The sequence below is a fragment of the Convolutriloba macropyga genome, chromosome 15 (genome assembly GCF_964194025.1).
Source record: "Convolutriloba macropyga chromosome 15, txConMacr16.3, whole genome shotgun sequence".
Lineage (NCBI taxonomy): Eukaryota > Metazoa > Xenacoelomorpha > Acoela > Convolutidae > Convolutriloba > Convolutriloba macropyga.
Genome location: NC_134482.1, coordinates 17,847,815 through 17,873,614, shown reverse-complemented (window position 1 = coordinate 17,873,614; position 25,800 = coordinate 17,847,815). Strand labels below are relative to the sequence as shown.

The window sequence follows — 25,800 nt, the reverse complement described above, 5'->3', positions numbered from 1 at the left end:
AAGTGAGCAAAAAAAGTGAGGAAAAAAAGTGAGGAAAGTGAGAAAAGAAAGTGAGAAAAGAAAGTGAGAAAAGAAAATGAGACAAGAAAGTGAGAAAAGAAAAGGAGAAAAAAAAGGAGAAAAGAAAGTGAGAAAAGAAAATGAGAAACGAAGGTGAGGAAAGAAGGTGAGAAAAGAAAGTGAGAAAAAATGAGTAAAAAAATGAAAAAAGAAAGTTGGAAACAAAAGTGAGAAAAAAAAGTTAGAAAGGAAAGTCAGAAAAAAACGAAAAAAGAGAGTGAAAAAAGAAAAAGAGAAAAGAAAATGAGAAAAGAAAGTGAGAAGAGAAAAAGAGAAAAGAAAGTAAGAAAAGAAAGTGAGAAAAGAAAGTGAGAAAAGAAAGTGAGAAAAGAAAGTGAGAAAAGAAAGTGAGAAAAGAAAGTGAGAAAAGAAAGTGAGAAAAGAAAGTGAGAAAAGAAAGTGAGAAAAGAAAGTGAGAAAAGAAAGTGAGAAAAGAAAGTGAGAAAAGAAAGTGAGCAAAAAAGTGAGAAAAGAAAGTGAGAAAAAAAGTGAGAAAAGAAAGTGAGCAAAAAAAGTGAGAAAAGAAAGTGAGAAAAAAAGTGAGAAAAGAAAGTGAGAAAAGAAAGTGAGAAAAGAAAATGAGACAAGAAAGTGAGGAAAGAAAAGGAGAAAAAAAGGAGAAAAGAAAGTGAGAAAAGAAAGTGAGAAACGAAGGTGAGGAAAGAAGGTGAGAAAAGAAAGTGAGAAAAAATGAGTAAAAAATGAGAAAAGAAAGTTAGAAAGGAGAGTGAGAAAAAAACGAAAAAAGAAAGTGAGAAAAGAAAGTGAGAAAGGAAAGTGAGAAAAGAAAGTAAGAAAAGAAAGTGAGAAAAGAAAGTGAGAAAATAAAGTGAGAAAAGAAAGTGAGAAAAGAAAGTGAGAAAAAAAAGTTAGAAAGGAGAGTGAGAAAAAAAAAAGAAAAAAGAAAGTGAGAAAAGAAAGTGAGAAAAGAAAGTGAGAAAAGAAAGTGAGAAAAGAAAGTGAGAAAAGAAAGTGAGAAAAGAAAGTGAAAAAAGAAAGTGAGAAAATAAAGTGAGAAAAGAAAGTGAGAAAAGAAAGTGAGCAAAAAAAGTGAGAAAAGTAAGTGAGAAAAGAAAGTGAAAAGAAAGTGAGAAAAGAAAGTGAGAAAAGAAAGTGAGAAAAGAAAGTGAGAAAAGAAAGTGAGAAAAGAAAATGAGACAAGAAAGTGAGAAAAGAAAAGGAGAAAAAAAGGAGAAAAGAAAGTGAGAAAAGAAAATGAGAAACGAAGGTGCGGAAAGAAGGTGAGAAAAGAAAGTGAGAAAAAAATGAAAAAATGAGAAAAGAAAGTTGGAAACAAAAATGAGAAAAGTTAGAAAAGAAAGTGAGAAAAAAACGAAAAAAGAGTGAAAAGGGAAAAAGAGAAAAGAAAGTGAGAAAAGAAAGTGAGAAAAGAAAGTGAGAAAAGAAAGTGAGAAAAGAAAGTGAGAAAAGAAAGTGAGAAAAGAAGGTGAGGAAAAGAAGGTGAGAAAAGAAAGTGAGAAAAAATGAGCAAAAAATGAGAAAAAAACGAAAAAAAGAAAGTGAGAAAAGAAAGTGAGAAAAGAAAGTGAGAAAAGAAAGTGAGAAAATAAAGTGAGAAAAGAAAGTGAGAAAAGAAAGTGAGAAAAAAAGTTAGAAAGGAGGAGAAAAAAACGAAAAAAGAAAGTGAGAAAAGAAAGTGAGAAAAGAAAGTGAGAAAAGAAAGTGAGAAAAGAAAGTGAGAAAAGAAAGTGAGAAAAGAAAGTGAGAAAAGAAAGTGAGAAAAGAAAGTGAGAAAAGAAAAAGAGAAAAGAAAAAGAGAAAAGAAAGTGAGAAAAGAAGGTGAGAAAAGAAAGTGAGAAAAAATGAGCAAAAAATGAGAAAAAAAACGAAAAAAGAAAGTGAGAAAAGAAAGTGAGAAAAGAAAGTGAGAAAAGAAAGTGAGAAAAGAAAGTGAGAAAATAAAGTGAGAAAAGAAAGTGAGAAAAGAAAGTGAGAAAAAAAGTTAGAAAGGAGAAGGAGAAAAAAACGAAAAAAGAAAGTGAGAAAAGAAAGTGAGAAAAGAAAGTGAGAAAAGAAAGTGAGAAAAGAAAGTGAGAAAAGAAAGTGAGAAAAGAAAGTGAGAAAATAAAGTGAAAAAAGAAAGTGAGAAAAGAAAGTGAGCAAAAAAAGTGAGAAAAGAAAGTGAGAAAAGAAAGTGAGAAAAGAAAGTGAGAAAAGAAAGTGAGAAAAGAAAGTGAGAAAAGAAAGTGAGAAAAGAAAGTGAGAAAAGAAAGTGAGAAAAGAAAATGAGACAAGAAAGTGAGAAAAGAAAAGGAGAAAAAAAGGAGAAAAGAAAGTGAGAAAAGAAAATGAGAAACGAAGGTGCGGAAAGAAGGTGAGAAAAGAAAGTGAGAAAAAAATGAGGAAAAAATGAGAAAAGAAAGTTGGAAACAAAAGTGAGAAAAGTTAGAAAAGAAAGTGAGAAAAAAACGAAAAAAGAGTGAAAAAAGAAAAAGAGAAAAGAAAGTGAGAAAAGAAAGTGAGAAAAGAAAGTGAGAAAAGAAAGTGAGAAAAGAAAGTGAGAAAAGAAGGTGAGAAAAGAAGGTGAGAAAAGAAAGTGAGAAAAAATGAGCAAAAAATGAGAAAAGAAAGCGAGAAAAGAAAGTGAGAAAAGAAAGTGAGAAAAAAAAAGTGAGAAAAGAAAGTGAGAAAAAAAAGTGAGAAAAAAAAGTGAGAAAAAAAGTGAGAAAAAAAGTGAGAAAAAAAGAGAAAAGAAAGTGAGAAAAGAAAGAGAAAATATAGTGAGAGAAGAAAGTGAGAAAACAAAGTGAGAAAACAAAGTGAGAAGATAAAGTGAGAAGAGAAAGTGAGAAGAGAAAGTGAGAAAAAAAAGTGAGAAAAGAAAGTGAGAAAAGAAAGTGAGAAAAGAAAGTGAGAAAAGAAAGTGAGAAAAGAAAGTGAGAAAAGAAAGTGAGAAAAGAAAGTGAGAAAAGAAAATGAGACAAGAAAGTGAGAAAAGAAGAGAAAAAAAAGGAGAAAAGAAAGTGAGAAAAGAAAATGAGAAACGAAGGTGCGGAAAGAAGGTGAGAAAAGAAAGTGAGAAAAAAATGAGGAAAAAATGAGAAAAGAAAGTTGGAAACAAAAGTGAGAAAAGTTAGAAAAGAAAGTGAGAAAAAAACGAAAAAAGAGTGAAAAAAGAAAAAGAGAAAAGAAAGTGAGAAAAGAAAGTGAGAAAAGAAAGTGAGAAAAGAAAGTGAGAAAAGAAAGTGAGAAAAGAAAGTGAGAAAAGAAAGTGAGCAAAAAAAGTGAGCAAAAAAAGTGAGCAAAAAAAGTGAGAAAAAAAGTGAGAAAAGAAAGTGAGAAAAGAAAGTGAGAAAAGAAAGTGAGAAAAGAAAATGAGACAAGAAAGTGAGGAAAGAAAAGGAGAAAAAAAGGAGAAAAGAAAGTGAGAAAAGAAAGTGAGAAACGAAGGTGAGGAAAGAAGGTGAGAAAAGAAAGTGAGAAAAAATGAGTAAAAAATGAGAAAAGAAAGTTAGAAAGGAGAGTGAGAAAAAAACGAAAAGAAAGTGAGAAAAGAAAGTGAGAAAAGAAATTTAGAAAAGAAAGTAAGAAAAGAAACTGAGAAAAGAAAGTGAGAAAATAAAGTGAGAAAAGAAAGTGAGAAAAGAAAGTGAGAAAAAAAAGTTAGAAAGGAGAGTGAGAAAAAAAAGAAAAAAGAAAGTGAGAAAAGAAAGTGAAAAAAGAAAGTGAGAAAAGAAAGTGAGAAAAGAAAGTGAGAAAAGAAAGTGAGCAAAAAAAGTGAGAAAAGAAAATGAGACAATAAAGTGAGGAAAGAAAAGGAGAAAAAAAGGAGAAAAGAAAGTGAGAAAAGAAAGTGAGAAACGAAGGTGAGGAAAGAAGGTGAGAAAAGAAAGTGAGAAAAAATGAGTAAAAAATGAGAAAAGAAAGTTAGAAAGGAGAGTGAGAAAAAACGAAAAGAAAGTGAGAAAAGAAAGTGAGAAAAGAAATTTAGAAAAGAAAGTAAGAAAAGAAACTGAGAAAAGAAAGTGAGAAAATAAAGTGAGAAAAGAAAGTGAGAAAAGAAAGTGAGAAAAAAAATTTAGAAAGGAGAGTGAGAAAAAAAAGAAAAAAGAAAGTGAGAAAAGAAAGTGAGAAAAGAAAGTGAGAAAAGAAAGTGAGAAAAGAAAGTGAGAAAAGAAAGTGAGCAAAAAAATGAGAAAAGAAAGTGAGAAAAGAAAGTGAGAAAAGAAAGTGAGAAAAGAAAGTGAGAAAAGAAAGTGAGAAAAGAAAGTGAGAAAAGAAAGTGAGAAAAGAAAGTGAGAAAAGAAAGTGAGAAGAGAAAGTGAGAAAAGAAAGTGAGAAAAGAAAGTGAGAAAAGAAAATGAGACAAGAAAGTGAGAAAAGAAAAGGAGAAAAAAAAGGAGAAAAGAAAGTGAGAAAAGAAAATGAGAAACGAAGGTGCGGAAAGAAGGTGAGAAAAGAAAGTGAGAAAAAAATGAGGAAAAAATGAGAAAAGAAAGTTGGAAACAAAAGTGAGAAAAGTTAGAAAAGAAAGTGAGAAAAAAACGAAAAAAGAGTGAAAAAAGAAAAAGAGAAAAGAAAGTGAGAAAAGAAAGTGAGAAAAGAAAGTGAGAAAAGAAAGTGAGAAAAGAAAGTGAGAAAAGAAAGTGAGAAAAGAAGGTGAGGAAAAGAAGGTGAGAAAAGAAAGTGAGAAAAAATGAGCAAAAAATGAGAAAAAAACGAAAAAAGAAAGTGAGAAAAGAAAGTGAGAAAAGAAAGTGAGAAAAGAAAGTGAGAAAATAAAGTGAGAAAAGAAAGTGAGAAAAGAAAGTGAGAAAAAAATTAGAAAGGAGAGTGAGAAAAAAACGAAAAAAGAAAGTGAGAAAAGAAAGTGAGAAAAGAAAGTGAGAAAAGAAAGTGAGAAAAGAAAGTGAGAAAAGAAAGTGAGAAAATAAAGTGAGAAAAGAAAGTGAGAAAAGAAAGTGAGCAAAAAAAGTGAGAAAAGAAAGTGAGAAAAGAAAGTGAGAAAAGAAAGTGAGAAAAGAAAGTGAGAAAAGAAAGTGAGAAAAGAAAGTGAGAAAAGAAAGTGAGAAAAGAAAGTGAGAAAAGAAAATGAGACAAGAAAGTGAGAAAAGAAAAGGAGAAAAAAAAGAAGAAAAGAAAGTGAGAAAAGAAAATGAGAAACGAAGGTGCGGAAAGAAGGTGAGAAAAGAAAGTGAGAAAAAAATGAGGAAAAAATGAGAAAAGAAAGTTGGAAACAAAAGTGAGAAAAGTTAGAAAAGAAAGTGAGAAAAAAACGAAAAAAGAGTGAAAAAAGAAAAAGAGAAAAGAAAGTGAGAAAAGAAAGTGAGAAAAGAAAGTGAGAAAAGAAAGTGAGAAAAGAAAGTGAGAAAAGAAGGTGAGAAAAGAAGGTGAGAAAAGAAAGTGAGAAAAAATGAGCAAAAAATGAGAAAAGAAAGCGAGAAAAGAAAGTGAGAAAAGAAAGTGAGAAAAAAAAGTGAGAAAAGAAATTGAGGAAAAAAAGTGAGAAAAAAAGTGAGAAAAAAAAGTGAGAAAAAAAGTGAGAAAAAAAGAGAAAAGAAAGTGAGAAAAGAAAGAGAAAATATAGTGAGAGAAGAAAGTGAGAAAACAAAGTGAGAAAACAAAGTGAGAAGAGAAAGTGAGAAGAGAAAGTGAGAAGAGAAAGTGAGAAAAGAAAGTGAGAAAAGAAAGTGAGAAAAGAAAGTGAGAAAAGAAAGTGAGAAAAGAAAGTGAGAAAAGAAAGTGAGAAAAGAAAGTGAGAAAAGAAAGTGAGAAAAGAAAGTGAGAAAAGAAAATGAGACAAGAAAGTGAGAAAAGAAAAGGAGAAAAAAAAGGAGAAAAGAAAGTGAGAAAAGAAAATGAGAAACGAAGGTGCGGAAAGAAGGTGAGAAAAGAAAGTGAGAAAAAAATGAGGAAAAAATGAGAAAAGAAAGTTGGAAACAAAAGTGAGAAAAGTTAGAAAAGAAAGTGAGAAAAAAACCAAAAAAGAGTGAAAAAAGAAAAAGAGAAAAGAAAGTGAGAAAAGAAAGTGAGAAAAGAAAGGGAGAAAAGAAAGTGAGAAAAGAAAGTGAGAAAAGAAAGTGAGAAAAGAAGGTGAGAAAAGAAGGTGAGAAAAGAAAGTGAGAAAAAATGAGCAAAAAATGAAAAAAGAAAGCGAGAAAAGAAAGTGAGAAAAAAAGTGAGAAAAGAAAGTGAGAAAAAAAAGTGAGAAAAAAAGTGAGAAAAAAAGTGAGAAAAAAAGAGAAAAGAAAGTGAGAAAAGAAAGAGAAAATATAGTGAGAGAAGAAAGTGAGAAAACAAAGTGAGCAAAACAAAGTGAGAAGAGAAAGTGAGAAGAGAAAGTGAGAAGAGAAAGTGAGAAAAGAAAGTGAGAAAAGAAAGTGAGAAAAGAAAGTGAGAAAAGAAAGTGAGAAAAGAAAGTGAGAAAAGAAAGTGAGAAAAGAAAGTGAGAAAAGAAAGTGAGAAAAAAAGGTCTTTTTCATAGTTGCTCTCAACCTATCTATTTCGGGGCACTTTCTTAAGGCCCTGCTCAACTTTTTGAGCTTCTTTCTGTCAGACTCTTGGCTTTTCGTTTTATAGACAGAATAATTCAATGCCGTCTGCAACCGCTCAACAGCAACCATAATTTGCTGCTCAAATTTTGTGATCTCAGCTTTAAAGCTTTGCTGCAGTCCTTTTATTGGTAGAGCAGTCATTTCTGAAAGTTATCTTTCACGAAGAAAAGCGAAGAACGTTTTAGCCAAGAAAAGCGAAGAAAAGTTTAAGCGAAGAAAAGTCAGGAGGATAACTGAATTTCAGGATAAGAGTCTGAGACAATGAGAAAAATCTGAGCAAAACCTCACAAACCTTTAGGCCAGTTAAGACCTGCCCGCCCTAATCACCAATGGATGCTTACCAAATCGTTGGCCGTTTTGGATATGCAAAAAGGAATGATAATATGTAAAAAGAACAATCAGTATTGCATTAAAGCAACTCAATGCAACGGTTAACCTCAGTTGAATGTCAAAATCTCAAGGTCTCACACGCGTGCACGCAAACACACTTACATACACACACACACGCGCGCGCGCAAACAGGTTCACACACAAACGCACAAGGATAAAATTCAGTGGTTGTACTCCAAGCCATGGTTAACGTCAGTTCAATTTTATCATTTGAAGGTCACAAACACACACACACAAACAGAGTCACATAGACGTAAGCGGTCAAGTAAAAAGAACGTTCGAAAACAAACTGAACGTTTGAAAAGCAAGCAAACGTTCGAAAACTAGTCAAACGTTCGAAAACGAATTGAACGTCCCAAAACCGAAAAGAGCACACACACATACACACACATACACGCACACACATACGCATGCATGCTCACGGACACACGCACGCACACACATAAAATCAAACCACAGAACACGCATCATGTTTAAGGACCGTTAAAACATGTGAAGATTGGCGCTTAAACATGGTGGTATAGGATGCATGCATTACGCTAGGCTGCATGTTTAAGAGACGCTAAAACATGTGAAGATAGGCGCTTAAACATGGTGGTATAGCATTCGAGTTAGAATTAATATATAGATTAGTGTAATATCGGTTAATTTTCAACAAAAAATTGAATTTTTTTTAAAGACTTAGCCCATAGAAAGCGCTATATAGGTTATCTAAAGCACATTAAAAAGCCGATTGCACTTTTAGTTCGCAATTCTATGCAATAGAACCCCCAAAACTTAGTAAAATCTCAAAATCTCAAATTTAGTAGTAGTAGTAGTAGTAGTAAAAGACTCAATTCCAAAACAGGAGTGAGATCATTTAGTCCAGGCATCAGGAGAAATTAAGAGCGACAATTTTTACAAAAACATTTTACAAAATAAGAACAAGAGATATCAATGTTAAAATGAGTAAGTTTTTCAACTAGAAAAATATGTAATTTAGTACGAAATATGCCCAGCGGCATATCGAATTTAATAACATTTAGCTTTAGCAGTTCATTTGCACATCGGGTGGCCCTGACAAAAAAGTTATCTTCGGAGCAGAACTTCTGCGTTTTAGCACGCTAAACAATCCAAGAGTCGATGACCTTGTGTTGAAAGAACTAGTTTGTATTTCACTCTCCACCTCGGCTTGTTTATTGATCGTTTTCCAAAGCAGGACCATGTCCGACTCAATCTTCTGGTAGCAAACTGGTAAGAAAGAAAATCTTTGAAGTTTAGAAACATAATCGCGATCAGAATTAATCCATCTGAAAACTCTTGATTGAAATTTCTCCAGCTTGCGCATATAGGTTATGGAAGGCTGCCATACAGAACAACCATAAAGAAGGATGGAGAGGACGAGGCTTTGATACAATAAAAGTTTCCTCCTTGCTGATATCGTGAAAGGCACGTTTCGCTTTATGAAATAGAAAATCTTTTTGCATTTAGCTAATTTTGTATCAATATGACGTTGCCAGCTCAAATTACTCGATATGGTGAAGCCAAGATCTTCAATATAGTCAATATAATCCAGTTCTGTCTCACCAAGTTTTAATACTTGCGAAAGGTCAAAATTGAAAGATAAAATTTTACATTTGGACGGATGAAAATTCAAGCCATTTGAAACTGACTTCTGCTGTAAGGCGTTAAGGTCCTGTTGTATAAGTTGTGACCCGCAGCATGTGAAAATTTTCAAATCATCAGCGTACAGAAAATACGATCCATGTGAGATTACATTTGGCATATCATTGATAAATAACAGGAAAAGAAGTGGTCCGATGACACTGCCTTGTGGTACACCAGATGTCACATTACAGAAAGAAGAGAAAGTTTCATTCACTTTGACGCACTGTAAGCGACCAGAAAGATAAGACTCAAAAAGTAACAAAAAACCAGGACAGAAGCCAAGAACTTGAAGTTTAGATAGCAATAAGTGATGAGGAACAGTGTCAAAGGCCTTTCTGATGTCAAAATAAACTGAAAGTGCAGGAGAGCTTATGTCTTGAGATTTATAAACAATATCTAAGTAATCAATCATTTGAGTTACAGTGCTCCTTAATTTCATGAATCCGTGTTGCTGTTTGCAAATTAAAAACTTCACCTTTGGATAAATAAAATCAAACAAAATACGTTCGAATACCAACGAAAGTTTACATAAAATACTTATTGGACGATAGTTCTCAACCAGGTTCAGTGGTCCCGTTTTATGTAAGGGCGTAATATACGATACCTTCCATAACGAAGGCCAGGTGCAATTTTTGGTAACCCAGTAAAAGAGTTGTTGAACTGCTGGAGATAAAATAGTTGCACACTCACGAAGAACGAATGAGGGAATATTATCAGCACCCATAGAGCTCGAATAATCACAGCGCAATAATAAGGTTCTTATCTCTGTTTCAAAACCGTTACGTTGTCTATACACAACTCTGGCAAAAATTCATAAGATGCTGGCACATCGTATTTAATTTTGGGAGAAAAAACGGAACCAAAGAACGTATTAAAACCATTTGCTATCTCGGAGCTAGAGGACAGAGAAACTCCGCTATAGGACATAACAGAAGGTAAAGACTTACTGAAGCCAAGTGTTCTCAGCAGCCTAAAACAGTGAGAAGAACATGATAGGTTGAATTTTTCAATGAAAATTTGCTTGTCCAATTCAATCGACTCGTTAAGTGATTTATCAAGTTTTTTGTTTTAGTGAGAGCAGAAGTGTCCAGTTTTTTGTAAGCTTACGGAGGTTAGTCTCTTTCTGATTCAGAAGATGCATTGTATGCGAGGAGAAAAATATTGGCGCATTACGTCGCTTAGCTCTTTTCATCTTAACACTTTGACTAAAACTTTCATGCAGATAAAAATACCAGTGCTCAGGATAGTCCAAAGTCTTGATATCGTTGAAACTTAAAAATTTGAACAAGTCAGAAAGACAAAAGTTGAAAGCTTGCGCATTGAATGACGAGCGTGAAAAACCTGATTTAAATTTAGCATCAATCAGATCGAAGTTACAAGAAAAGAAGATCGGGTAATGATCGGAAAAAAGTTTGGTTCCAATAGTAACAGGTAATTGATCCACATTAGACAAGATAAGATCCAACGTGTTGTGACCTTTGTGAGTGGGACCGCCAACAAATTGATTCAAATTAAGTTCGTCAAGTAAATCTAAAAATTCAACTTCCTGAGAGTTAATCGATGTAAGTGTTTCCCAATTGATACCGGGAAGATTAAAATCACCGAGCACATAAACATTAACTGTTGTCGTAGGCGAATAGTTGCTGACTAAACATTTGATTTTCGCAAGGTATTCATTTAGGCAATCAGTGAGCAATTCGATGTTGAAGTGAAATGGAGATCCGACTGGGGGTTTGTATATCAATATGAAAAACGACGGTATGCTATCTAGAAGACCACACGCAACAGAGAAAGGATATTGTGGTAATTTAACATCAATTATTTCTGTTTGGATGGAATTAGAAGCAGCAATGAGAACACCTCCGTGTTCCCATTTGCTGCGATCGGAACGTGCCACAACATTGAAATTAGATCCGAGTAATATTTGTGAATCAGAAATGCTTTCAGAGAGCCATGTTTCAGTTAAAAATATTAACGAAATTGATGCTGTTGTCATTATTCTAACCAATTCTTGACGTTTATCCAAGCTGCAAATTGATTGACAATTGAGAAGCAAGCAGTTGGCTTCTGTTAGTCAATCACTGCTCATTTCGACTTCACGCCTTTGATAAAAAAGTTTTAAATTCTTTATCCGAAAGTCTTCTTTACTTTTTCCTTCCCGATGAATCATATGGAAGCGTTTCCCGAGGACATCTTTCTCCTTCTGTCTTTCACTGGATGTCAGAAACTTCTTTATGTATACAGGTTTTACAAAATTTTGCAGGTAGTGACTTCTAGCAAAGCAATTCTGAAGGAAAAGGGGATTGGAGGTTGTGATAAGTATAGGACGGCAGTTTCGCTTTTGTTTGTTCAGGGGATTGACTTTTTTGCCAAGTCGTCTAACACCTGTCTAACACAAGTCGTCTAACACCTAGTAAAATCAATTTCAATAAAAATTCGGAAACTAAGAGTCGAAGACAAAAAAAAACATGAGCGATGACTTGAAAACGAATTTTCTGTTCATTGGGTATCATTTGACTGCAATTGAGGTTTGTCTTTAACGGAACCTCGATTTGAAAATGACAAGTCTCTGTGTGACTGGAAAAAAAATAATAAATAGGAAAAGTTTTCTAAAAAAACAGCTCTCAAATTGAAATCCAGTTTTTTTTATAGTAAACTTCCTGACGAGACCAGATCTAGCCTTTTTATCGGCCTACTGTTAACACAAAATTGTTTCCTTTTGTAGCAAGAAATGTAATTTGAAAATATTTTTATGGAAAAGCCTTAATTTGAAAAAAAATTACGCTAAAATGAACAAAATCATGCTAACATAACCGACTAACGTCGGGCGAATTGCTCTCAAACGACCCGCGAGCGGTTGGCTTGGTCAGTAGCTAGCCACGGGGGGGGGGGTGCACCGGGGGCTGATGGGGGCAGCACTGGGTTGGGGGGGCAAAAGCGCGGTGGGGGGGGGGGGTGGAGCCAATAGTGGGGGTGGGGGGTCATCAAGGGGGGGGGGGGTGTCTCGACCTCTATGAACCGCCCTTCACACCATAAGTATAAGTATAAGTCTCCAAAACAGTTTGAGCTGAAATAGACCTGAAAGGCTCTAAGAGCACTTAATGCCCACTGGGGGCTACCTGTTTATCCCGTTTTTGAGGACGAAAAGTCAAAAGCGTCAGACGAAAAATTGGTCAAGCGAAAAATCGGATAAAAAAAGACCGACAGGACTAATATAATTGCTACAAACTTCGTTTGAGAGCAATTAAAAAGTGAACAAAATATAACATGTTCGCACAAAACTTTTAACCTCGATAACTCCTCGAAAACACGAAAATAAAAAAAAATGTTTTTTATTTTGAATTCTACGCTGGACGAGCTATTTAATGATACCACTCACATTTCTCTACGGTGTATATATCCATCGGCCAAAAATGTCTGAACAAAAAAACCAGTGGGGTCGGAACAAAAGAACGATTATCGGTTCAGTAAATTACAAGATGAAAGAAAGATTCAATTAACAAAAAAGCCAAGCTGGCACACAACCCCCAACTAAATTTGAAGATTCGAACAATAAACTTTCAAAAATCGATACGAAAAGTTCATCTCAACTATAAACTCACCTGTTCGATTTCATCATCCAACTGGAATAACACCCTCCACAAAATGTGTGCATACAGGGCTGCAGAGAAACTGGCTGGTGAAATATTTCTGTGCAGATCGAGCATTTCAGTTCACAGCCGAATTGATTTTCAGACGGCTGAGGCGATTCCCCACGTCCATTAATATCCGCAGATTTTTCCAGTTCTGGTGATTTCTCTTTAGTAACTTTGAGTGACTTGGAGCAACAAGGCTGATCATCTTGGTTATCAAAATGATCAGATGGTCGCTTCTGAACACTGGATGAATTTGCGGCCGATGTTGTTGCTACGGAAGTAAATGTATATTTTATCAAAAATATAGAGTACTCCAGTACATAACGGGAATTCTGCTAACACCGTTGATGTTCCAAAACAGACTAAGTTTACCTCGTCGAGCTTCTCAAAAACAAAAAAGCAAAATTATCACCTTCTGAAAAAAATATGAGCAAAACATTTCTTGCGCTCATTTGGTTCTCATTAGTGCGATTGTCACCTCGTATTAGTAAATGTAGATATAGGATTACAGGGCAAAACCATAAAACAAAAATAAGGATTAAAACACTATTTTTAGTGTTATAAAAAATTTAATGACAAGAAAGAACCCCATAAACTATAGGTTTTAAATATTGTTTTTAAACCTTTTTATTTTTTGCTTTTGCACTGGAGCCCCATATTTCAATTACTTGTATTTTTAGATGTTTTTCAAATCTAATCGAAGGCAATATACATTTACTAATTTCTGTCATTGAACAATGCGCTTGAGTAACGGCGGCAGATCGGTGGTTCGAGTCCCGGTCAGAACTCTGTTGTGATAGTGCTGATTGATATGCTGATGTCGAATCACCAGAGTTTTGAATATTTGCGGTAGCTTGAATTGATAAAGTCGCTTCATTCGTATGGCTGCAAGGTTTAACAGAAATAATGTCTGACGGCTGATGGATTTCATTGGAATCTTGGTTCTCATTTAAATCAAAGTTCTGTGTTTCGTCAATGTCAACCACCAACGTCTAAACAATGCAGAAGTTTCATTCAATATATAGTCTGTCCCATAAAGTTGCAACGCTATCGAACGCTTTAAAGGTCAAAGTTCAAATATAAAGCATACAGAGATCAACATTTCGTTGTTCATTTGCATGTTGAAAGTTTTTCGAACGTTCGCTTGCGTTGCAACTTTATGGGACTTACTATAAAGTTCTTTTGACTGACAAAATTGCCAAAATACTTCAAAATACTCATGAAATAAATCTTCGGGGGTGGAGACAAACTCATAGAAAGACAACAATGAACAAGATAATTGTTCAGACCCCAATTAATTCAATCAGTTTTCACCGATCAATATATTTACCGAAGAAATCTATGAGCGGTAACAATTAAACGCCCATCGAACTTAGAATATTCAATTTTGAGGGTTTTTCGAATTTCGCCTTAGTCACGAAACAATTGAGGTTAAAAATGTTCGCTACCTTATGTCAAATTTTGGTCATTTTGCACAAACTTCTCTTGCTCATTTTCGCGCAGACCCATACACTTAGCACTAACTAAGGCCCTCAGAGACTTACTCAATCGTCCTCGGGTTTTAACAGTACACCCCGTTTCTTTGAAAAAAAACAGATCACGAAAGCTGTCAATCCAGCTACCAAAAAATTTCGCATAAGAACGACAAAGGCCATTTATTTACATGACCGCTTCGACCTTCATTAGAGGGCAATTAAAACCTGAAATCTTGAGTTCCGCTAAATTTCAAGCAATTTGGACCGTAGTTGATATAATTTCAATCATATAGTCTCAAGAACAAGTATAGCCTAATGGTACTTATTTATGAAAAACTGCTTTGTTGGATCAGCATTTCAAATTATTGATGAATAAAGTTTGAGGAATTTTTTTTTTCAACCTTTTTTCTCAGTTCTTCTCATAATTAATTTTTGAGTGATCCTGATCGCTCAACTGTTGAAAATGATATCAATGTCTTTCTTGGATTGTTTCCACTGGCGAAATGAATTTCAGGGCCGGAGAACATGATCTATGTAATGTTTGATTCGAGTGAGCATTTGTTTTGTTTGACTCATCCCACTTTCCGCATAAATTTTGTAAATATGTTCTTCTGTTTAAAGTTCGCTGGTAGTGATAAAAGAGGGAGGAGTATGCTCTCAATTTTGTGCATATTCGAAACAACCCCCCCCCCCCCCCCCCTGCGGGTTTCAAACATATGTCTACCGAAATTGTGCGGGCGTGGGTTCGAATCCCGAAGGGAGCGGGGTTTCGGTAGAAACACGTCTAAAAGTGTGCGACATAGCCCCTTAAACCACGACTCTCGTTTATCATATGGGTTTATTCGTTTCACATTGAGATCAAGCAGTTGCTCAGCACAGCAGTACTGTGCAAACAGAATCAACATTGATTAAAAAATCGAATAGCGTGTTCGCTTATGTTTTTTAGTGTTTTTATTATTTATTTATGCATCAAGAAGTCTTGTCAATATCAGCTCCCATCGCGTGAAATTTCTGGTAATCTGCCGTGTGCCATTCAAATTTTGGTTAAAAGGGAAGCAACATGCAAACGAATGATAAAACTGAATATATATGGTAAACTATTACGAGCATTTAGTTCATTCATTCAAAATCGCAAAACCGATATTGAATAGCCTTGCTTTCAAATTTTGGAATAAATATTGTCCACACGTATTTTTCTCATCTTGAAGGTAGTTTTTCGTAGAAGTTCGGAGAAAAAATGGCAGTTTTCGCTTTAACAATTTAATTATATACGTTCATAATTTTGCCTTTTTAACTCCAATTATTTATCAACAGAAATTGTTACTGATCTTGTGATGCTCACTGTTGCCTCACAGGGCACTAGATGCCTTCTAACTTGAGGGTCATACAAAACTGGTCATTTTTTTAAATAGCAAAAACATAAATTGAAAATATTGAGGTGTTTTTTCTCAATGGTTTGTTAATATCGTGTTTTGTTCCGTTACAATGTGACTTTATATAATTTTCTGTGAACTAAATTGCTGAAAAAATAAACACTGTACTTTAAAATATAAGAACGATTGAAAAAAAATTGGGAGACATTGTAAATCAATTAGATCACTAGTAAAAAAAAACTGAGCTGCATAAAAAAACTGACCACTGAAAAATAAGTAAAAATCAGCTATTGAAGAACAGTTAATATAAAAAGTTGCGAAAAAGGCATAAAAAAAATGCACTATACAAAACTTTCATTAGAAAAAGATCATAGACTCAATTTTCCTTGGCTCGGGTAAGGTTTTGGGCGAATATTATGGACGTCGCAAAACAAATAAACGGATCTCATGAAAAAGGCCGCAAAATCTAGAGTCGTAAATAACTCAATGCGAAACCACCCCGGAAAATAGAGAACACATCAAAAACTAGAATATTCGGAGGAAAATTACTCTTGCAGTTATCAAAATAAAATTTCTTTATTTTGCAAGGAGACATTTCTTGCTCAGAAAAAAAAGCTTATTCTTGCTTCTTGTTTTCGACAATTTGCACATTAATTGATTAATTGTACTATCATTGATGACTTGATATCTAAGAGTTAACAAGAACAAAAAATTCACCAAAAATGAAAAACCTCTGCACTAGGTATGAAATCAAAACGTGGATTAATCTTCCGAAAAAAGTAGAACATCAGAACAAAGCTAAGTTTTCATTTATGCCGAAGGCTTCGTGGACGACTAGTTGTTCATCATGCCGAGAAATTAATTCTACATTCGACTGAGAATTCGAAACAATTCAATTGTAAGAGCCCTAAAAAGGGTTTCTTGAATCCAAAAATCATTTCTACAAGATGCCTTACAATTTTGATAGAACAATTATAACACCAGTACATACAGTGCAACTCCAAGCACAAAAACATTAAAAATGCGATATGCATAATTAGATTCACTATTAATTTACGTTAACAATTGAAATTACGATGAAGGTTCTGTCCTACGCGTTGGTACTAAGTACGGTTAATATATCAGATGAACAGAAATAAGACAAAAAATTTCTGATCATTTTGTTAAATCTAGAAAACCTAAATGATCAAAACCATAACAAAAAGTTTGGTGAAACATTTACATTTTAAGATTCATTTAATAAACAAATGAAAAGTTTGGTCCTTATATTAACAGTAGAAATAAATTCTAAAACCCTGTACTTGTTTATCTATCGGGCAAGTTTGTGTATTTTGATCATTTCTCTAATTAAATTCTTCAAATTGTTTTTTTTTGTTTTTTCTTTCCGGAATTATATTGGTAGGTGCAATTTCTGATTATTGATCACTCACTCCACTTAGATTGACACATTTTGTTTGGATAAAATGGACCGTTCGGCAGTTTTCCCCCATCTCATATTTTCCCAAAAATTTGAACGAGGTCTTGTCGGACACTTGACTGCTTTCTCCGTAATGCTTCAATAAAATAGAAAACGAGAACTTTTAACGTAAACATTATAAAACAGAAGGTCAGTTGTCGCTATCTGAACCTACTGATTGACAACAAATTGAATAATGACGCAGAGCAAAACAAAACGTTGACAAAAATGGGGACTGCTATTAGATCAATGCCCTTAGTAAGACCACTAATACCGTTACAAGCAAGTATTGCAGTTTTTGAACCACTAGTCTTGTCGCACTTTAACTATAGCGCAATCATTCTCCAATCCGTGCCAGCTAAATAGCCCCAGAGAATAAACAGGCAAATAAATTGGGGGTATAAACGTTCGACAAAAGCGGGAAAAAATTTCCCTTGCATAGCTTTTCATCCAAAAAAACTTCTCTACTCAAAATTTCTCCACACAAAATGTTTTTTCGATGAAGAGCTCTAGAGATAAAATTTTCTCTATCAAATTTATGCGCTATCAAACTTTTCTACGCATCTGTCAAACCTTAATACCTCAAAGATTTGCGTAATTATTTTCTGATGTGATGAAGTTGGCAAGGATTGGAGAAAAAATTGCTCTAAAATTGAAATCTGACAGTACTAGTGATTTAAAAAGTATATTTTTTTCGTGTAACGATATCAGGTGTCGTACTAAGTAAATTTATATCGTTAAAAAATGCATTTTTTGTCAACATTTTGCATAGCGCTGCGTCAAATAACAATTTGTTGTCAATCATTGAGGTGACATAACGACAACTGACTTTCGGTGTCATGATATTACCATTAAAATGAATTGCTCACTGTGATGCTGACTCTTTTGGAAAAACAATTACTGCCGTTTTATCTCTGTTCAGTGTTAACATATTCTGTTCCATGTAAATATATGTTTTAAAAAAACATCAACAATTTTCGATGGAAGTTCCAGATCCGTGACGGGTGAGATTCAATACGTGTCATTTGCGAATTGTAAAAATTCTCCGCTCTTCATAGTTTCCGACAAATCGTTTATATACAGTACAAAAATCAGGGTCTCAAGGACTGCTACCTTAGGGACTCCATGGTTTATTGTCACCCAATCTGAATAAATTATTCCTAGCATAGTTTTCGATTCATTGCCCAAACCATACTTTGCTTTTTCAAAACTTTGTGCGAAATTGAGTTTAAAGCTTTTGCTAAATCTAAAACATACCAATAACGGTTTCATTTTCTAAAAGTTTTTTATTGATTCAGTAAATGAAATAACAGAGTCAGTCGACGATTTATTTCAGATGGCAATTTTGATTATTGTGTATGTATAATAAGCAGAAACATTTGCCTTCTTCTTCCAAACGTTAAACAAATGATGTTTTTCGTCAATAAATTTCAATAGCGCTCACGATATTCACTTTATTTCCTTTGGACTTCATTTTCAATCTTTATAGAGCTAAACTATTCAATACATTTTGAACAAACCTGAGAGAACTGAAATGTGAAATTTGCATCGTATTATGGACACATTTGTCTCTAATCTGTTGATGCTAATCTTTATATTAACAGTAGAAATAAATTCTAAAACCCTGTACTTGTTTATCGATCGGGCAAGTTTGTGTATTTTGATCATTTCTCTAATTAAATTCTTCAAATTGTTTTTTTTTTTTGTTTTTTCTTTCCGGAATTATATTGGTAGGTGAAATTTCTGATTATTGATCACTCACTCCACTTAGATTGACACATTTTGTTTGGATAAAATGGACCGTTCGGCAGTTTTCCCCCATCTCATATTTTCCCAAAAATTTGAACGAGGTCTTGTCGGACACTTGACTGCTTTCTCCGTAATGCTTCAATAAAATAGAAAACGAGAACTTTTAACGTAAACATTATAAAACAGAAGGTCAGTTGTCGCTATCTGAACCTACTGATTGACAACAAATTGAATAATGACGCAGAGCAAAACAAAACGTTGACAAAAATGGGGACTGCTATTAGATCAATGCCCTTAGTAAGACCACTAATACCGTTACAAGCAAGCATTGCAGTTTTTGAACCACTAGTCTTGTCGCACTTTAACTATAGCGCAATCATTCTCCAATCCGTGCCAGCTAAATAGCTCCAGAGAATAAACAGGCAAATAAATTGGGGGTATAAACGTTCGACAAAAGCGGGAAAAAATTTCCCTTGCATAGCTTTTCATCCAAAAAAACTTCTCTACTCAAAATTTCTCCACACAAAATGTTTTTTCGATGAAGAGCTCCAGAGATAAAATTTTCTCTATCAAATTTATGCGCTATCAAACTTTTCTACGCATATGTCAAACCTTAATACCTCAAAGATTTGCGTAATTATTCTCTGATGTGATGAAGTTGGCAAGGATCGGAGAAAAAATTGCTCTAAAATTGAAATCTGACAGTACTAGTGATTTAAAAAGTATATTTTTTTCGTGTAACGATATCAGGTGTCGTACTAAGTAAATTTATATCGTTAAAAAATGCATTTTTTTGTCAACATTTTGCTTAGCGCTGCGTCAAATAACAATTTGTTGTCAATCATTGAGGTGACATAACGACAACTGACTTTCGGTGTCATGATATTACCATTAAAATGAATTGCTCACTGTGATGCTGACTCTTTTGGAAAAACAATTACTGCCGTTTTATCTCTGTTCAGTGTTAACATATTCTGTTCCATGTAAATATATGTTTTAAAAAAACATCAACAATTTTCGATGGAAGTTCCAGATCCGTGACGGGTGAGATTCAATACGTGTCATTTGCGAATTGTAAAAATTCTCCGCTCTTCATAGTTTCCGACAAATCGTTTATATACAGTACAAAAATCAGGGTCTCAAGGACTGCTACCTTAGGGACTCCATGGTTTATTGTCACCCAATCTGAATAAATTATTCCTAGCATAGTTTTCGATTCATTGCCCAAACCATACTTTGCTTTTTCAAAACTTTGTGCGAAATTGAGTTTAAAGCTTTTGCTAAATCTAAAACATACCAATAACGGTTTCATTTTCTAAAAGTTTTTTATTGATTCAGTAAATGAAATAACAGAGTCAGTCGACGATTTATTTCAGATGGCAATTTTGATTATTGTGTATGTATAATAAGCAGAAACATTTGCCTTCTTCTTCCAAACGTTAAACAAATGATGTTTTTCGTCAATAAATTTCAATAGCGCTCACGATATTCACTTTATTTCCTTTGGACTTCATTTTCAATCTTTATAGAGCTAAACTATTCAATACATTTTGAACAAACCTGAGAGAACTGAAATGTGAAATTTGCATCGTATTATGGACACATTTGTCTCTAATCTGTTGATGCTAATCTTTATATTAACAGTAGAAATAAATTCTAAAACCCTGTACTTGTTTATCGATCGGGCAAGTTTGTGTATTTTGATCATTTCTCTAATTAAATTCTTCAAATTGTTTTTTTTTGTTTTTTCTTTCCGGAATTATATTGGTAGGTGAAATTTCTGATTATTGATCACTCACTCCACTTAGATTGACACATTTTGTTTGGATAAAATGGACCGTTCGGCAGTTTTCCCCCATCTCATATTTTCCCAAAAATTTGAACGAGGTCTTGTCGGACACTTGACTGCTTTCTCCGTAATGCTTCAATAAAATAGAAAACAAGAACTTTTAACGTAAACATTATAAAACAGAAGGTCAGTTGTCGCTATCTGAACCTACTGATTGACAACAAATTGAATAATGACGCAGAGCAAAACAAAACGTTGACAAAAATGGGGACTGCTATTAGATCAATGCCCTTAGTAAGACCACTAATACCGTTACAAGCAAGCATTGCAGTTTTTGAACCACTAGTCTTGTCGCACTTTAACTATAGCGCAATCATTCTCCAATCCGTGCCAGCTAAATAGCTCCAGAGAATAAACAGGCAAATAAATTGGGGGTATAAACGTTCGACAAAAGCGGGAAAAAATTTCCCTTGCATAGCTTTTCATCCAAAAAAACTTCTCTACTCAAAATTTCTCCACACAAAATGTTTTTTCGATGAAGAGCTCCAGAGATAAAATTTTCTCTATCAAATTTATGCGCTATCAAACTTTTCTACGCATATGTCAAACCTTAATACCTCAAAGATTTGCGTAATTATTCTCTGATGTGATGAAGTTGGCAAGGATCGGAGAAAAAATTGCTCTAAAATTGAAATCTGACAGTACTAGTGATTTAAAAAGTATATTTTTTTCGTGTAACGATATCAGGTGTCGTACTAAGTAAATTTATATCGTTAAAAAATGCATTTTTTGTCAACATTTTGCTTAGCGCTGCGTCAAATAACAATTTGTTGTCAATCATTGAGGTGACATAACGACAACTGACTTTCGGTGTCATGATATTACCATTAAAATGAATTGCTCACTGTGATGCTGACTCTTTTGGAAAAACAATTACTGCCGTTTTATCTCTGTTCAGTGTTAACATATTCTGTTCAATGTAAATATATGTTTTAAAAAAACATCAACAATTTTCGATGGAAGTTCCAGATCCGTGACGGGTGAGATTCAATACGTGTCATTTGCGAATTGTAAAAATTCTCCGCTCTTCATAGTTTCCGACAAATCGTTTATATACAGTACAAAGATCAGGGTCTCAAGGACTGCTACCTTAGGGACTCCATGGTTTATTGTCACCCAATCTGAATAAATTATTCCTAGCATAGTTTTCGATTCATTGCCCAAACCATACTTTGCTTTTTCAAAAAATTGTGCTAAATTGAGTTTAAAGCTTTTGCTAAATCTAAAACATACCAATAACGGTTTCATTTTCTAAAAGTTTTTTATTGATTGAGTGAATGAAATAACAGAGTCAGTCGACGATTTATTTCAGATGGCAATTTTGATTATTGTGTATGTATAATAAGCAGAAACATTTGCCTTCTTCTTCCAAACGTTAAACAAATGATGTTTTTCGTCAATAAATTTCAATAGCGCTCAAGATATTCACTTTATTTCCTTTGGACTTCATTTTCAATCTTTATAGAGCTAAACTGTTCAATACATTTTGAACAAACCTGAGAGAACTGAAATGTGAAATTTTCATCGTATTATGGACACATTTGTCTCTAATCTGTTGATGCTAATCTTTATATTAACAGTAGAAATAAATTCCAAAACCCTGTACTTGTTTATCTATCGGGCAAGTTTGTGTATTTTGATCATTTCTCTAATTAAATTCTTCAAATTGTTTTTTTTTGTTTTTTCTTTCCGGAATTATATTGGTAGGTGAAATTTCTGATTATTGATCACTCACTCCACTTAGATTGACACATTTTGTTTGGATAAAATGGACCGTTCGGCAGTTTTCCCCCATCTCATATTTTCCCAAAAATTTGAACGAGGTCTTGTCGGACACTTGACTGCTTTCTCCGTAATGCTTCAATAAAATAGAAAACGAGAACTTTTAACGTAAACATTATAAAACAGAAGGTCAGTTGTCGCTATCTGAACCTACTGATTGACAACAAATTGAATAATGACGCAGAGCAAAACAAAACGTTGACAAAAATGGGGACTGCTATTAGATCAATGCCCTTAGTGAGACCACTAATACCGTTACAAGCAAGCATTGCAGTTTTTGAACCACTAGTCTTGTCGCACTTTAACTATAGCGCAATCATTCTCCAATCCGTGCCAGCTAAATAGCCCCAGAGAATAAACAGGCAAATAAATTGAGGGTATAAACAATCGACAAAAGCGGGAAAAAATTCCCCTTGCATAGCTTTTCATCCAAAAAAACTTCTCTACTCAAAATTTCTCCACACAAAATGTTTTTTCGATGAAGAGCTCCAGAGATAAAATTTTCTCTATCAAATTTATGCGCTATCAAACTTTTCTACGCATATGTCAAACCTTAATACCTCAAAGAGTTGCGTAATTATTCTCTGATGTGATGAAGTTGGCAAGGATAGGAGAAAAAATTGCTCTAAAATTGAAAGATGACAGTACTAGTGATTTAAAAAGTATATTTTTTTCGTGTAACGATATCAGGTGTCGTACTAAGTAAATTTATATCGTTAAAAAATGCATTTTTTGTCAACATTTTGCTTACCGCTGCGTCAAATAACAATTTGTTGTCAATCATTGAGGTGACATAACGACAACTGACTTTCGGTGTCATGATATTACCATTAAAATGAATTGCTCACTGTGATGCTGACTCTTTTGGAAAAACAATTACTGCCGTTTTATCTCTGTTCAGTGTTAACATATTCTGTTCCATGTAAATATATGTTTTAAAAAAACATCAACAATTTTCGATGGAAGTTCCAGATCCGTGACGGGTGAGATTCAATACGTGTCATTTGCGAATTGTAAAAATTCTCAGCTCTTCATAGTTTCCGACAAATCGTTTATATACAGTACAAAAATCAGGGTCTCAAGGACTGCTACCTTAGGGACTCCATGGTTTATTGTCACCCAATCTGAATAAATTATTCCTAGCATAGTTTTCGATTCATTGCCCAAACCATACTTTGCTTTTTCAAAACTTTGTGCGAAATTGAGTTTAAAGCTTTTGCTAAATCTAAAACATACCAATAACGGTTTCATTTTCTAAAAGTTTTTTATTGATTCAGTAAATGAAATAACAGAGTCAGTCGACGATTTATTTCAGATGGCAATTTTGATTGTGTATGTATAATAAGCAGAAACATTTGCCTTCTTCTTCCAAACGTTAAACAAATGATGTTTTTCGTCAATAAATTTCAATAGCGCTCAAGATATTCACTTTATTTCCTTTGGACTTCATTTTCAATCTTTATAGAGCTAAACTGTTCAATACATTTTGAACAAACATGAGAGAACTGAAATGTGAAATTTGCATCGTATTATGGACACATTTGTCTCTAATCTGTTGATGCTAATCTTTCATTGTATTCAACTCTAGAAAAAATTCGGGTATCTCAAACTATTGCACTATACTTTTTTTTATTACCAAGTTCCAAAGACGAAAATAATAATTGTGAGAAAATGATCTTTTCCAAAAATTGGCTCCAATATTATTGCACAAAAAATATAATTTTTGGGAGGTTAAGCGTGATGAGTTATAGTTTCAGCAATTCCATTTGTGGTTGATTTGTGATTACGATATCTAACCCATTGTTGGAATCAAACTCTGTTAAAACTTGTTCTCCTTTTTGTTGAAGGTAATCTAAATTGTAGTCTCCGAACAATATAATATGTTAACTGTTACTGAATATAAACCTGAAATTTCTGACGTCAATTCATCAAGAAAAAATCCACCCAAACTTTATTAGAACAATAAAAGTTAATTAGGAGTTTTTCTTTACATGTTTCTTGTACTTCAAAACAACCATTCAAAAAACTTCTGTTAATTGAGTTGAGATCGCAACTGGCATTATATTTGAAAGTTTTTGGTAACCATATAACGTCTCCAACGCCCCTCGACAAATGTGTCAACTTTGACATACTTTGATGAATGAAACGATGCTTATTTATTAAAAAATTCAGTGTAATATCTTATCGTTTATCCAAGCTTGGGTAACTATCAAGCACGTTTGTTTGTCTTGTTGTAAAAAACTTGAGTTCTTCGTGTTTGCAATTGACACTCTGCATGTTGAGATAAAACACTTAGGATACGAATTAGGTTATCAAACTATTTCACGTAACTATTGATTGTTTGGATGTTCCCAAGATTGAGCACTGGGTTAGGTTTGACGTCACCACAAAGTAAAATAAGATAACATAAATAATTAGTAGTTGGTATATAAAATTTAAGAATCCAAACCCTACACATTATTTTTTAAACTTATTTTTGAGACTCTTTAAAATTGCTGTAAATGAAGTTGCTGTGGATTTTCCGAAAACAGTTGAGGCTTTTCTTCTCTGCAAAAAATATTAGGTAGAAAAGCCCAACAATTTTCTATGGAGAAACCTTCATTAAAATTTAAAGTAACCGAAGCGCGTTATGGCCTATATGACCAATTCTGTTCACGTTATTCATAACATTACGTTTAATCGCTTTTTCATTTGTCTCACGGACACACATTGCACCCAGCAGGCTGATACCTCGCACTTGACATATAGTTAATCCTGAACACTTTTTTGGGTTCCGCTTGTGTTTGGATGAATGCCAAGCATTCAAATATCTGCTTTGTCCTAATTGTAGTAAAAAAAATTTAATGTCAGTGTTTTGGAATTCGCCTGGTAATCCATCTTCAATGTCATTCAACGCGCAGTTTTAAGTTTATGAATATTAGCATTGTTACTTTGCCGCCCAAATGTACCATTCTTCACATTTTGCGATTTGCAAATCGCTAGTCGATATGGCATAACTTCCTGTTTGCAGCCTCTTCGCCTGGCAAATGAATTATGTCCATTCTGAACTATCAAATATTCTGCTTTAGCCGATGACGCATTATTGTTGACAATGTTGTTCAGGTCTTTAATTGTTGTTAAATGATATGAATGGATATGCGCATTCCTAATGTCATTTTGACAAACTGATTTGTACATGCTATCAGAAATCAAAATTTGTTTCGTAAAGCGGGGGTTCTTGAACAAAAAAAGCTGATCAAGAAACCGAAGAGCTGAAAACTTGAATTCAAACCTGAGACACTTGCAAACAAAAATCGCAGATTTCTGTTTGCGTGACTGGAAAAAATGGTGCTTGTCAGGTTTTAAAGGAATGGTGAAAAATAAATTGAAAAAATGTGAAGAAATAAAAACCAGTACTCCTCAAAATTTGTTTTTCTGCAACAAATATTAGGTTAAAAAGCGCAAAAATTTTTCAATGGAACACCATTCTCTAAACTTCAAAGTCATCCAAACGAATTATATCTTATATGACCATTTGTGTTCCAGTTATTCAAAACAATTTCGTTTAATCGTTTAATTTGAAGAAAGAGGACAAGTAAGCTGAAAATTTTCGAGATAGCCGCATCATAATGTCCGAAGTCGGCCAGTGCGCGGGCTCCGCCACGATTTCCGGATTACATCTCACTGCAGATGAGAGGCATCGCCTTGGACAGTGATCCACTGAGGCTTGCATTCACTTGATCACTCAAAATGACCTTATTTTTGTTTCTTTGAGGAACTATAATACATTATAAATCGCAAATACTATACGCTGTCCTGGTTGTAACGGTCAACAATAATTATTTCTGAAAGATATGAGTAGTAAGGTGTCTTACTGGGCACGCATTGGG

At 33.8% G+C, this 25,800-nt stretch overlaps 1 protein-coding gene across 1 annotated transcript in view; it reads right to left on the bottom strand.

Annotated features, from left to right (window-relative positions):
- Positions 1 to 25,800, bottom strand: part of LOC142354111 (uncharacterized) — a 72,192-nt gene that overhangs the window by 45,737 nt on the left and 655 nt on the right. Inside the window, exons 2-3 of the mRNA XM_075406381.1 lie at positions 12,966 to 13,239; positions 12,215 to 12,518 (exon numbers count right to left, since the gene is read on the bottom strand). Of these exons, the coding sequence (XP_075262496.1) occupies positions 12,215 to 12,518; positions 12,966 to 13,239 (578 nt within the window). The remainder of the gene's footprint in view (positions 1 to 12,214; positions 12,519 to 12,965; positions 13,240 to 25,800) is intronic.